At 35.0% G+C, this 15,286-nt stretch overlaps 1 protein-coding gene across 6 annotated transcripts in view; it reads left to right on the top strand.

Moving 5' to 3' along the window:
• Positions 1 to 14,526, top strand: part of EVI5 (ecotropic viral integration site 5) — an 82,919-nt gene extending 68,393 nt beyond the window's left edge. For all 6 annotated transcript variants that reach the window (XM_087930167.1, XM_087930163.1, XM_087930165.1 and 3 more), the window contains one exon: positions 13,263 to 14,526. In XM_087930167.1, the coding sequence (XP_087786293.1) occupies positions 13,263 to 13,565 (303 nt within the window). In that variant the 3' untranslated portion in view covers positions 13,566 to 14,526. The remainder of the gene's footprint in view (positions 1 to 13,262) is intronic.
• The last annotated feature ends 760 nt before the right edge of the window (positions 14,527 to 15,286 follow it).

The raw sequence follows: 15,286 nt of genomic DNA, 5'->3' as shown, positions 1-15,286 counted from the left end.
TCCTGCTGAGGCATGAAGAGAGCAGGGATATGTAAAATAACTGAAAATATCTATGGATTTGAAACTGTTGAAACAAACAGATTGCTTGCTTTTCCAGCATTTAGTAAATGCCACAATATGTCAAAACTAGGTAGTGTAGTATAACATAAACCACAGTGCCTGCATTTCATTAGTTGGGGAGCTTTGCAAAGCAAATTTCAGAAAGGTTTAGTTTAATGACCTGCATCCATATCTAGACAGTCATTTTTTTTTACTGTAGGTATATGCTGCTAACTATCATAAATGTTAACATGAGCTGGCTTGATACAAAAACAGGCCTCTTCAGGAAGATATATTGATTCAGTTAACTCTTGAAAAGATCAAGTCCAAACTAAAAATATGTTTATTATTATTCTCTCATATGTACTATTTCTCAATTTTATCAACTGCCTTAATTGAAGTTAGTGCCATTTGCATACGTTCTGCATTCCTGAACAGTTGTTTTCGTTTCCTTTTGGATACTCCATGGAACAAATGCGTCGTGTAGATTAGAGGAGTGGTATATAAGATTAGAATTGATAAGATTACCCACAGGCTACATTGGCAAACCACAAAGTTTCTTGGGAAGTAGAAGGAAAGAATCGTGGTTTCCAGTTATAGAATGAAGAAAAATCCTGGATTTGCAGGTTGTGACTGTTGCATTGTTGTTTTAGATCCTCTCCTGTTTTTTTTTTTTTAATTCTCAGGAAATAATTTTTCTATATAGTAATAGCAGCAGGCTTCTATGCAGTAAATCCAGTAGCAATACCATATCTGATTTGTAATGCCAATCATCTCCTTTATTAGAACAGACAAGTTTGTTCTGTAGTATTGTTTTGTATAACTTATTTATGCCTTCTGTTTTACACATTCCTTGATTTGAAGTATTGTTAGCCTCTTTTTAAAAGAGATATTTTCTATAAAAATATGAAATTGATATACAGCTAGTCCTCAACTTAAGACTATAATGGAGACTTCCCATTACAGTTGTAAGTCGTGATGGTTATAAAGCAGGGTATTGTGTCTGACCTAGTTTATGACCTTTTTTTGCTATAGTCATTAAATGACTCACCATATTTTCTAACTGAATCCACGGTTGTTAAGCAAACTCCACGCTTATTAAGGAAACCCATTGTTTGCTTTGGGGCATTTTTGCTGAAAACAAAAGTAAATGTTTTTCAGCAAAAACATTGTAAACCCACAGTTACATGACCACAGGATACTGCAAGCAGCTATAAATTGAGGCTAGTTAGTGGGTACCCAAAATACTGTCATGTGACTATGGAAAGCGGCATCCATCAGAACTCTGGAACTGGGTTATACCTTTTGGAGTGTTTGTTGTAACTTTGAATAGTCACTAAACAACCAGCTGTAAGTCAACGACTACCAAATAATACCCTATTTTTGAAGTAAATTCATATCTGTAGACATGTTACATTTCACTGTTATGAAAAGTAATTGAAAGATATTAATCTTATGTGACCTTTTTATATTTCACCTCTGCAATACGCCTAGATTTGTTTTTTAAAAAAATTAGTTTATTGTAACTTTAACTATTCTTTTGATTTGGATCTGCAAGTAAACAAAATCTAGAGCCAGAATTGCTCAGATACAGGTTGTCTTCTGATAAAGAAATGTTTAGCTGAAGAACATTTGATTGATATCTAAATCTCTTTATGGAAGGCTTTTAATCATTTCAGATGATAAATACCTGCAGAGATTATTTAAGATAGGGGATTTCTTTTCTGAAACTATCTAACTTCCTTTTCTTAAACTTGAAAGCTAAAAATTCTTTCTTCCTATCCCCTGTGAACTTTGTGCTATCACTTATCTGATGTTTCTCTCCTAATGCAGTTAGTAAAAGATTCTGATAGATCTGCTATCTCTTGTTCAGATCATGTTTCTGTTCAAACAAAATGGGCTTATAAAGAGCAAAAGTTCTACTTTTAGACAATTGTAAATGCTGAATAATTACTTTGCTAAATTATTCAGACTAAATAAGAAGAAAAGGAATTATCAAGTAGTGCTAAATCAGAGGTGTCAAACTTGTGTTGTCACATCATCACGTGACATATCGTGGCTTTTTTCACCTTCGCTAAACTGGGGTTGGGAGTGGCCAGTGCGTGATGCATCTGGCCCGGGGGCCACGAGTTTGACACCCCTATGCTAAATAATAGGAATATGTGAAATTTACTTTTACTTTTAAAACTAAAAACTCCAATTGTTTTTATATGTGTTTTAGTTCCATTACAACTGAATAACATCATATGACTTCCTATGAAAAGGTCCAAAAAACAATTGTTGATCCAGAAATAACCAAGTTGTTAATAGGAGAGTGACTCAATTATTACACCAAATGCATCGTTAGCTTCCATCTTTTACTTAGTCTCAGTACAAAGTATTGTGGGTAATCTTTGAAGAAATAGTTTAGAACCTGGTTGTTAATATAATTTGGTATCTCAGTCCCATCTGTTAAAGAGTGCTATCTGGCAGGGCCCAGAAAGAGAACTTTTTCTCTGAGGTGCCTGTTCTGTGGAGCATCCCCATATGAAAGATTAAATTAGCCCCAACCTGCTGGCCTTCAGCCATCTTTGAAGACCTTGTTATGCCATTGGAGATGTGACAGAGCCCTTGGTATGAATGTGTTGATGGCTTTATTTATTTTAAGTTAATTTTAAGTTTTTAACCGCTGTTCATTGCCCAGAGCCATGAAATTGAGATAGATGGTCATATGAACCTAAATAAATGATACAAACTTTTTTTAAAACAAATTTTATTAATTTTCAAAGACAATACATAAACAAACAAAACATAAAACGTAAGAACATAGAACATCTTTTAAGAAAGCAAATAAAACATCTTATTTAAGTACAGCATAGTTCCAAATTATCACATTTCCGTACAAACACAATTTAATATGCATCTTATGTATTCAGCTTCATATCTTAACTCTTTTTCCAACTTCTCACTATTTTTCCCTTTACTTCTATTCAATTTTATTCATTAAACTTATACTTTCATCTGTCTTATTTACGATTTCATATGTTCTCATCCAACAATCTTAATTCTCAATAAACAAACATCAACAAACAAAACACATAACATGAAAACATAAAACTTCTTTTCAGAAAGCGGCTTAACCCCGGGTTACATCTTTTTGTACAGACATAAATCAAATTCATGCTCACCTTATATACTATTTCAATCTTATTTAACATTCTGTATTTTCTATATGTCTTCTCCCCTCTTTTCACTCTCTTAATTCTATTTTATTTACTTCATCTCAATTTAAATCATTATACTTGTATTTTTTGTCCGTTCTTTTTCAATTGTCTATTTATCTTTTCTCTTTAATACAAAATTTTTCCTGTAATCAGTGGTTGAAGTATGACGCCTTTCTATTTTTCCCCCAATTTTAACACATATTTTAATACATAATTTCCATTCTGATTCCACTTAGTACATTCTAAATAACATTTTAAAGTAGAAAAAACATAATAAGCTTATAATATAGTAAAAACAATGTTCCATAACAAGTTAATTAAACTCTGTTATTAAATCTTAGATATTTTACACATAGATATTAGATATTATTAAGTCTTGAAAATTTTACACATTCCCTACAATATTCTATTAGCGCATATAATATACCAGTTTTCTAACTCTATTTCAAATACGAATACTATGATACAATCTTGTGTACTTTTTCAGAATCTCTTTTTAAATTGTATTTTACCCTTTGTCTCTAAAAAAACCCCTGTTTTTTAACATCTTGTTTTAAGCCTTTATAACTTCTCTGACCTTTTTCCCTTCCTTTCTTGTCAATCTAGCCTTTTTACCCCCCATCTCTCAATCTCCACCCTTTTAGTCTCCCCTCTCTGTTGTATTCCTCTTTTCTGTTGCTTTCTGACATTATATCGATCTTTCACCTTATTTTTCCCTTTCTTGGTTGTTTTTTTAGATCTTGAATTCTCCATTTTCTTTCCCCCTTTTCCCTTTTCTTTATCAACTAAAATAGTTTGTCCATTAAAGATGGCTTCTTCTTCTTCATCCCAGCTTTCTGATTGCTGTATTTCCTGATAGGTAGAAATCGCCATTTCTAAGAAGTGAAAAACAGATCCAGAAGAGCCCTTGCCTTCTTGTTCCTCTTCTTTTAGCTTTTTAAATTCCATTTTCAATTCTTCCACAGTTAATGCCATTGTAAGATATGTTTATTTATTTTTATTTATTTTTTTTAAATAGTCCAAGTGTTTTTAGACTTTCAAAAAATAGTTTGCAAAAGTCCCAAAGTCATCAAGCAATCCAAATCAACACAAACTGTTTCATTTAGCACTTTCTTCTTTTAATACTTTTTCTTCCTGGGGTAGAGTTCAATTACACAGTTCCAAAACGATTTTTTAGAAGTCTTATTGCAGTTTAATCTCTGATCTTATAAACTCCAAGCAGTCTCCTCCAGCAGAATTTTAATATAAATCATTTACCGCTCCCTTCCCACTTATAGCAAAAGAAAAATTTGGATTTTTAAATATCAATGTTCAGAAATCTTTAATGTCCCCTTGGCTTTAATTTTCAAAATTAGTTACCTTCTGTTGCCAAAGCGGGTGTTTCTGATTTCCATTGCTATCTCCATAGGGAAGGAGAGTGAAGAAAAAAAAAAACTTTCCCTTTTCACTTTCATCCGCAGCTTTTTACGATCTTCTTGGGAAACAATGTATCCTTTAGAGAGCTAGATTTCCAGGGTGTTCAGATATTGCTTATTGTCCCGGTTCAGCCAAAGACTTTCACTTTCTTCACTTCCTCCTGCACAAAACTTGTCCGGCTGAGAGGTTCTTTGTGGTGGCCATTGCTGACCGCCGCTCCACCGCCTTTGGAAAAGGGAGTTTAGCTGGCTGAGGAAGGGGGTTGCGATGCCCCTAGACCCCTGTCCGGATCTCCCCTGTCTTCAGTTATCCCTACGTGAATTCCTGCCGCCGCCGAAGCCTGACAAACGGGAACTCCCAATAAACGATACAAACTTTTGACATTTATGCATATGATTGTAATGATGCTAACATACAATGCTACATAAACTTCTTCTGCTTCATGATCTTCTGACACCAAAGAGAGGGAAAAAAATGTTTTCAGATTTAAAATGTGAGTGTTCCAACTTGTGGTGAAAACTTTGAGAACAATAAATCATGTGCTTTCCTTGTACGGTATCTTGCAGATGCAGTAAGACAAGACCACACCACCAGATTTGTCCTCCCACAACAGCAAAGTTATTGGACAGCTAAAAGTTGCTGTTTTTGTTATTACGTGTCAGATTCTGAGCATCTATGCTGGTGGAGTCTAGATTTTCAGTGATTGTGGTCAGTCTGAGGAAACTGTGATGCGATAAGATAGCATTTGTGAGGTCATGTGGTTAGTAAATACCCAATCTAACATAGCAGCTTTATGGACACTCAGTTTTAAAGTAACTTTCTTCACTTTGATATGTTGAAGGGTGAAAACAGAACTGCTGTTCATGCCAGATAGCTATTAAAGTTGAGGGACTTAGTAGCATTTTTTTTTGTGAGAATGTCTCCCTTCTTGTGCCATTTTTAGGAGCTCAGATTCCGTTCAAAAGACACATTTCAGGAGAGAAGGGAATGAGAGCACAGACCCTGTCTGCGATTTGTTAACAGCTACATCCTTTTTTCTAGGATCCCATGGCTGCTACAGAGACACTTCTATTGTAACAGGATGATGCTGGAAACAGATGTAGCTCCTTTAATAAATCACAGACAGGAACTGAGTTTGTGGTATTGTGCATTTTGAAGCACTTCTTCCAAATTGAATCCAAAACCATGTTGTTTTCTAATTTACCCCACAATTGTCTGAAAGAAGGTGTAAACCCTGCAGTACAAATTTAATATTTACATGTTGCACTCTGTGTTTAAGATAACTGACAAAACGTTTAATATAATTCATATCCAACTGGATAGTTCTTTTCCCTTTCCCACTCTCTGACACCATCACACTAGAAATTTCAGTCTACAGAGGTAGTCTTCAAACTTAGGACCACAATTGGGCCAGAAATCTTGGGTTGTTGAGTGAAGTGGTTATCAAGTAAGATGTCATGTGACCAGCGACTATCTGTATTTCCATTGCTTTCCAATAGTTAAACTGCCTTGTTGCCTTAGCTAATGGAAGATGTTACAAGTAGGATGTCTTTTCATTTTTGTTTGTAATTTTAGAGTAGTTTTTACTGATTATTAATTCACCCCAGTTCCAAGGTGCGGAGGGGGAAATCGTATAAATTGAATTTAAATAAATAAAAAAATATATTTTGTTGTTGTTAATGTTGTTTCACAATGTGAAATGCAAAGAACTATTTTTCTTGGAACCTAACTAATAAAAGGAACGAATTTGTGAAACATGTATGTCAAGGTATACATTTTAATAGAAAAATTTAATAGAAAAAAATTATACTGATTGAGAATCATAGATGAATGGGGATTTTATAATTCAGCTCAATTTTATATAAAAAAAAACCGATCTGACTTAATGAGGCCATAATTGCTCATCTTAAGAAACCTTTCATGTTAACCTCTTTATTAGGTTATTTCTCACTATGCCTTTATTTTCTTTAAAATTTATGATGGCTGCTAAGGATTATCATTCTTTGTTGAATCCTATACTTCCTACCAACTAAATCAGTGGTTCTCAACCTTTGTAGCTGTAGGGGGACAGGGGAACCGGGCTGTGTGAGCAGCAAAATGCATGCACAGCTCAACTTGCGCAAGTTAAGATGTGTGCACACATGCCAGCCTGCCGTTCACGCAGCCCAGTTGCGAAAAGGTCACAGCCACGATAGTGGATCGCGGAACTCTTTACTAAATAATACGGCACTAGGATTTGTTTTGCAAAAAGCAAAGTTGCTTATAGAATTGAGTTTGAAACATGTTCTTCTGATTGCATGCTATAATTTCAATCACATACTTTCTATTAAGATTTCAAAACTTTTGATTATATGGTATTAGCACAGTGATCAAAAAGTCATGACCCTGCCTGATCAAGTTATTGGTTTCCTGTTCTGACTTACTTGAAATCTTTTGCTCTCAATGTATCACAAGTTTTAATCTTTGTCAAGCTAGCACTACAACATCTTAGTGTTAAAAATCTTTTTTTCCGGTGTGCTGTTTAGCTTTAGATAAGTGATAAAGCTTCAAAACCTACTCCCATGACTTTTTTAAAAAAAATTATCCAGATATTTAGAACATAAATATATTGCTCAGAATTAAGATATGCATAACTTTAATTTTCAGTCTAATTATACTTTGGTATTTCTGTGAAAGTGAAGTGTCATAACATGCTCAGTTGTAACAAAACTGCATCATCATCATATGTGGACATTTGAGCCAGTTACGTGAAAGTAAAGTATTTTCCACCACCCCACAAATTAATAGAACCCTCCCTCCATACCACCCATCCCATCCCTACCCACATCTTATGTATATTATCGTATTGTCTGGAAGTCTAAATTGACTATTCCCTTTTAAAGGTGAATTATTTGGGAAGAAAGATGTTCTTTATTTCAGATAAATGCGGTAATTATGAATGGCTCACATTAATAGCAGCTTTTGCCTGAAATAATATGTGCAAATTGATTCTGGATCAATGATATATGCCATGAGAATTAATCATTACCAAACATTTGTTACCTCTTCTTAAATTACAGGATATAATAGTTTTCCTTTTGAGATATGGCGTGGGCTAATGGAAATTAAACTGACTATTACGCAATGCAGTTATCCAGTCATATTGCCTGTAAAGGTAGTCCTTGATTGACAACAGTTCATTTAGTGACTGCTCTAAGTTACAACAGCACTAAAAAAAATGACTTATGACCATTTTTCACACTTATGACCTTTGCAGCATCTCCATGGTCATGTGTTTGACAACTGACTCATCTTTATGGTGGTTGCCATGTTCCAGGGTCATATGACCCCCTTTTGAGGCCTTCTGACAAGCAAAGTCAATGGGGAAGCCAGGTTCACTTAACAACCATGTTACTAATTTAAGAAGTGCAGTGATCCACTTAACAAATGCAGCGAGAAAAGTCGTAAAATTGGACAAACCTCACTTAACAAATTTATCACTTAGCAACATAAATTTTGGGCTCAATTGTAGTGGTAAGCCAAGGACTACCTGTACATGAGAAGTTTCTTTAACAAAATAGCATGATGATCTATGCTGATGCAATTTTAGTAATATAATCTGGAAAATACAGGTAGTTCTCGCTTACTGACTGCTCATTTAGCAAAGTTATAACATTCAAAGTTATAACAGCACTGAACAATGAGACATAGCAATATTCCTTCCTTGAAGTTGCAGCCATTACAGTATCCCCATTATCATGAGATTATGATTTAAGTGTATGGCGACCAGCATGCATTTCGGGTAGTTGTATTTGTGGTCACATGATCTCCATTTTTGCAACTTTCACAACCATCAAAGAGAGCAGAAAAACTGGCAGGAAACTGCAAACTATGGTCACATGACATCATGCTTAGTAATTGCAGGTAATTCACTTAATGACTACAGCCAGTACTTATATATCATAAGTTAGGCACACAGTAATGTGATGTTTCATTTCATGGCTATGCTGCTTAGCGACAGAATTGCTGGTCTTAATCATGGTCAGTAAGTGAGGACTGTCTTCTCTCAACATAATTATTTGCCACCTCACTGGACAATAGGTATAGACCTGCAATCCCCAGACCTTTCCAACTTGGCAACCCAGTGAGGGAAGGAGGGTGTGTGGGGGCGGTAGGTGCATGTGTGCGCACATCTCCATGGGCCTTCTACTCAAATGGAGCTTCGTGCTTGAGCGGAAAGTGCTTGCCCTTAAAACTCCACTCGTGTGGGTGGCAGAGAAGCATGCACACTTGAAGTTCCAGTCGTGCAAGCGAAGAGTGCTCACATGTGAAGCTCCATTCACGCAAATGGAGCTTTGCATGCAAGCATAAGCCACCCTCTGCTTGTGCGAGCGGAGCTTCATGCATGTCTGCTAACTGCCACTCGTGTGAGTGGACCTTCATGTGCGCGCCCATTTCTCCCACAGTCCAGTTGTGAACCACGGCCCGGGAGTTTGACAGCCCTGGTATAGACCAACAGCAAGAGGGCTCGCCACAAGATATTACACTTATGGCTATTTAGTCCAGTTTGCTTTAGGCCCAGTTCAGCCTTTTGGTTCTTTTGGTAGACACCTGGACAAGGATTATTGAGCTAATCAGAAGAGATATTGGAAGAGGAGATTGTGTTAGGCTAAATATGGTAACCAACAGCTAACAGAAGGAGTCCGTTAGCACCTTTTCAGATTCACCATTTTAGATTATTTGACCCTAATAAAAGTTTGTTTTGATATTAACAACTTGTTATTAAAAGGAATAAGCACCTGTTGAGGTAAATCACGGTTCACAAAGGCAGATTGCATTTTAATAAAGTTTGTCAGCCTAAAAGGTGCTAACAGGCTCCTTCTGATTAATCAGGTATTTTTTTGTACTTCTGATGCTGACTGAGATAGGGCTGCTGTTTTGTCTCTCAGTAATAGTAGTATGCTTCCTAACTGTGTTGCTACCAAGAGAAACAAGCTGTGGAAGTAAGCTTCACATGCAAAAACTGTAGGTTAAAAAAAAGAAAGATTACACAGACATACAACTTGCATATTGCATAGCTTTCAGAGTGTAGATGAATAAAAGTATGATTTGAGTTATATCATGTTCTCAACACTTTCAAACTGTGGAAGAGAAATATCAATGTTTCACAAATAGAGAACCAAAAGATACATGATGCAATGGATCTCTAACTGGAATTTGCATTGCCTGTTTTAATTTTAGAGTAGCCAATGTGCATCAGAGCAACAAAAACTGTAAATAATTCCACAGTGCATATTTTCTGTTTTTGGCCTTAAGAGGAATTGGTGGAAACATCTTACACAGTAGGTTAAATTCTAAACCTATAAAATCACAGATTTGTGACAATTCTTAGCACCATCACTTAAGGTGCAGATCCAATTATAAAAGAGGTAACAGTTCTTCGGCATATATTCTTGGAAATTTCTGTATGGCAATATATTCTTTCTGTTACTGTTTAATTGAAAGAAAACTTTTAACTAAATAATTATTTTATTATGGTGTATCCCCCCCCCTCCCGCCCCCCCCCCAAAAATAACACATTGACCATTCATAATATTTTTAGAGGATTTGAATCTTAAATTGCTGGCAGTTTGTTGCATTTAAAATTTAGATTAAAATGGTTTAATGCTTCTAATTTTTTTTCTCTGCTATCTTTTTCTTCTTGCTTATGTTTGGGTATAACAGTCAAGTACAGGTAAGAAGAGCATGTTGTGAAAAAGTTCAAGCAGTATGAATTTCTGTGTTTTTAGAGCATGGCTATGTTGTGTTCTCAAGAAGATAACCAGATTTCAGTGTGACAGATGTGGGTTTGTAGATCCTTTGGTTCACTTAATTCTGCCTTTTCATTTTTCAAAGGGACAACAGTTGTCATTACTGCTAACGTTATTTAAGATACAGTAGTTGGGGTAATAATCTATAGTTTTGGCTAACCTTTCTGATGCTTAAATTCAGGTACTCAATCCAGTTAAGTGGCAGCATCTACTGAACTTTGGCTGATCATAAAAAGCTAAGTACTGTGGGATCAGACTTAGTTACTATGTAGGTTAGAGACCACCATGGAATTCCAGTGCTGGAGGCAAAATTAGGAAGCTTTAAAAAAAAATCTGAAAAGCAATAGCAAACCAGTTGCATATATTGTCAGGAAAACTACATGGACATATTTATGAAGTTCATCTGGAATTAAGCTTGATAAGAGAGAGACTTGATTGGTTAATCTTTCTATTTCTTTATCCACACCGTCTGGATCATCCCTTTTATTTCAAACATATAAAAGCACGTGTTCTGTCATACTTGTAATCTTATCTGCCCATCACTTTAGATGTGAAATTCAGATTTATGCTAGCATTGCAAGAACAAGAATTCTATCCAATAGTAGCTTTCTGAAATATTCAAATACTCTTCCTTAGTTATTCCACAGCTCACATTTCTCCCAAGGAATTTTTTAAAAAAACATGGCCTTCCTCCAAGTCTGGTTCTCTTTCTTTTTCTATACACTTATGTATTACTTTAACTGTTGGCATAGAAAACATTTCCATTCTGTGGCCATGCTTTCTCCAGAATGGGATAACTTTTCCTGCCCATCGTAACTTTAAGGTTATCTCCTTGTGTACTTTACTGCTTTGGAATGGATGACTTCCATGTCCAACTGTTAAGCCACAGTTAACATTTGAAGGATCCAAAGCCAATAGGACATGTTTTTAAAGACATCTTAATACTTAGCACCAGTCAGCTTAAGAATGTGCCTCCCATTTCCTGCTTTATTTCTTGTTTCAGGATAATTTCCAGCCTGCAGTGCAGTAACTGAAACCAAGTAGGGTGTGGCTGATATTGCTATTCATTTCAGCTTCTCTACTATACTATACCTTGAATGCAGAAAGATCAGTATTTATGCTGCCAAAATTTGATAATTTAATTTGGCTTTAAGAAGAATATCAGCAGGAGAAAAAGTCAAAAGCCTTTCTGAAATTATTTTCAATTTCTTTTCAAAATTACATGGCACTAAGATAGTTCGTAGGTTACTTAAAATTTGCATGTGGGTGGCTGTTTCCATTTTAATGTTTGAAAAAAAAAGTTCACAAAGTTTAGTGGACATTAGTGACCAACTCAATTTGATAGCGCTTAAAAGTAGAGATGGGTAACATATGACTTTTCAGATCTTACTAAGTTGCAATTTCCTATTGGCTTTGGAGCTGTTAAAATTTGAGTCCCATAGTGTGAAGTTCTTAAACTCTGGCATAGTCTACCAAATTCTAATTTAAATTTGAAAATGCTACAATCTTATTTGTGGAGTATCTAATTTGGGCAAGGCGCCTGGCATTTTCCAAAAATTATTTCTCACTATAATGAGGTGTCTTACTAAGGCAAAGAGTCTTAAAATGAGACATCTCGCTAAATACTTCATTCTGAGCATCCTGCAATTCTGCATTTTTACATACAAAGTCTGCTGTAATTTCATGTTATGATTTTAACATCTCAAGCATGTTTTCAATGGTTCCTCACCATTTATGGTTCAACATCTTATTTAAGACCCTGTGCATGATGTATTGAATGTGTATGCTTTTCATTTTAGATCTAATTAGTGGTTGGCATAGATCATTTCCTAAAGACACTTGCACTGAAATACTTGTTAGAATCAAGCTACAAAAATGAGCTTAAAATTTTCTAGAACACAACTTATTCTCATCCTCAACAGGCACTTTGTTTGGAATATTAGCTCTAGTGCCTAAAAACTAAATATTTTAAGCCTGCTTATTAATTAATGTTATATTAATTGACATGTCTGGACTTTTAACAGTGTTTTTTCAAGTACAGAGTTTAATTTTACATAGTACATTTTTTTATTCTAAACAATGTCAACAGAAATTCCTTACAATATTCCAACTTCAATATTAAGTATGTATTGTCATGTTCTCAGATGATCAAGCATAAGCATAAGATAAAAATAATAGGTTTTATAAAGATGCGAGGAGGAAATATTTGCAGAACATTGCAAAACATAAGAAAGTTGTATAAAATACACAACCTGAGATCCCCAGAGGTCACCAAAATTATTGTCAAATGGTAATCCTTAGTGTAACTAAAATCATTTTTAACTCAATTTAGATATAAATGAAATTACAACTGATTTTTGACCTGAATTCCCCAGATGGTTTTGAGAATCAGGCTGTAATGCATCAAAGCCAAAATGTAGGGTTCTACATCCACAAAACTTTATGGTCTTTTCTGTAGTTTTTCTTTATAGTTCAAATCTGTTGATGTTTGCGTTTCCTGGTACTATAAATGATTCACGTGCAACTTGAATGATGAGATTGAAATTCATAATAAACAATTTCAGAAAGTTCAATGCTCAAATATCTAATCCTGTTTATCATTGGAAGCTTGAAAGCCGTCATTATGTAAAGTTATTCAGGATCAGTTTATAGTCATATATTTTTATCTGTTTCAAATTCTTCTAAAACAGAAGGAGCAAAGATTTGCATATACTGAAACTCTACTTTTGTAATTGCAGCCCATAATCCAACAGCAATTGGTCCACCGAAAAGGACAAAGGATCTGTTCTCTAATTTTTTTTTTTTTTTTTAACAGATCAAATGCTTAAAAAGTAAGAAAACTTTTCCAGGCACAAACACTTTTGATGGGATTCATATCGTGAACCATTTGATAGGAGATGATGAATCATTGCATTCTTCAGATGAAGATTTTATATCCAATCACATTCAAGAACACGGGATCCATTTTCATTTGCACAGCAGAACTGGTCACATGGAGCACAATCCAACAGTGGCAGACAGTAGTGGCAGCGATACTGAAAACACAGAATCACTGAGCACAAATACTGAGAAGGAAAACAATAAAAAAAGACTGGAGTCTTATTCTACTATGGTGTGATCACTGTGAAAAATTTGGCTTTCATTCTCAAAGAGCTTCTTCCATAATTAAGAAAATTAGCATTAAACTCTCAAGTTGACTTGTCCTTGTATCTTATCTGATGCCACAGCCTATCTCCATCTGTGTTTGCCAAATCTTTCTTTGACATTTTTGTCACAAAATAGACTGAGAAGATATAGGATGGTTGACAACTCTTAACAGTATTAATTACTATTCCTTGTACGTTTCTCATGCTAGAAGATGTGCATTCATAATTGTTGCCTTCTCAAAAACCATAGCTGCTGCTCATAAATATGGAAAATCATTACTTTTCGGAAGAAACTGTCTCGTGCAATAGTTTAATGCTCTGTGAACAACTACGTTCCATAAGCAATTTGCAGTCAAGATGGATGTGCGCACGTTAGAAATATCAGATATGGAAAATCTGATTATTTTGAGTGTCTTATTTTTAATTAACTTCAACTACTGGAGACTAACAGAGTTTCCAATCTGAAGCCTCTATTTGTGCTATTTTATATAATCAATGGTCAATAGTTCATTCTAAAGGATTGAAAACTTTTGTCAACATTTATGTGCATTTGTTTTTGACATGTTGCTAATGAATTTGATCAGATATGTTAACTACAAATAATATCTATTTTGTATATATTTGTATAACTGTACTCCTACCTAAAATGTATATTGAATTTTTGTATGAGATGTGTAAATGTTATACAAGTATCTTAGCCATTTTAAAAGAAAAACGAAATTTCATGTAAGCAAGTGAAATTGGGAAGGATGTATGGAAAAAAATAAGAAAAACACTAAACTCGTTCTGAGATTGTAGATGATCTACAGTTGATGATCAGATGATCTACAGTTGATGTCCCATTTAATTATGTTTGAAATGATGCGATTCACTGAAATTTTAACTTTGTGTATATCTAACTATATAATAAAACCTTTTTCATGATTTAACAAATGCTAAGCAGTTAAGTTTAACTCTTCCTCAAAAGCGTTGATCATAAGCTTGCTCAAATGTGTAAATAACTTTTTATAGTAAATAAAAGTATAAAAAAATACAGCCAGTGAGATGCCTATCATGCGAAGATAATACAGTGCATTCAGAAAGTATTCAGACCCCCTTAACTTTTGACAGTTTTGTTACGCTGCAGCCTGATTCTGCAGTTCTTGAAATTCATTTTTTTCCTCCTTAATCTACACTCAGTATCCCATAATGACAAAATGAAAACAGAATTTTAGAAATGTCTGTAAATTTATGAAAAAGAAAAAACTGAAATATCACACTGTCATAAGTTTTCAGACCCTTCACTCAGTATATTTTTTTGAAGGACCTTTGACAGCAATTACAGCCTTTTTGGTTATGACGCGACAAGCTTTGCACACCTGGATTGGGGATTTTCTGCCATTCTTCCTTGCAAATCCTCTCAAGCTTAGGTTGGATGCCACCATCAGTGTACAACCATTTTCAGATGCCTCCAGAGATGTTCCAATAGGGTTCAAGACAGGACACTGGCTGGGCCATTCTAGGACATTCAGAGAATTGTTCCTAAGCCACTCTTGCGTTGTCTTGGCTGTGTGCTTAGGCCATTCTCATGTTGAAAGTGAATCTTCGGCCCAGCCTGAGGTCCTGAGCATTGTGGAAGAGGTTTTCATTAAGGATATCCCTGTATTTTGCTCCATTCAAGCTTTCCCTCAACCCTGACCAGTGTCCCAGTGCT

Source organism: Pseudonaja textilis, chromosome 3 (assembly GCF_049901715.1).
Source record: "Pseudonaja textilis isolate UNSWEBS1 chromosome 3, rPseTex1.2, whole genome shotgun sequence".
Classification (NCBI taxonomy): Eukaryota; Metazoa; Chordata; class Lepidosauria; order Squamata; family Elapidae; genus Pseudonaja; species Pseudonaja textilis.
This window is presented reverse-complemented; position numbering and strand designations above follow the sequence as displayed.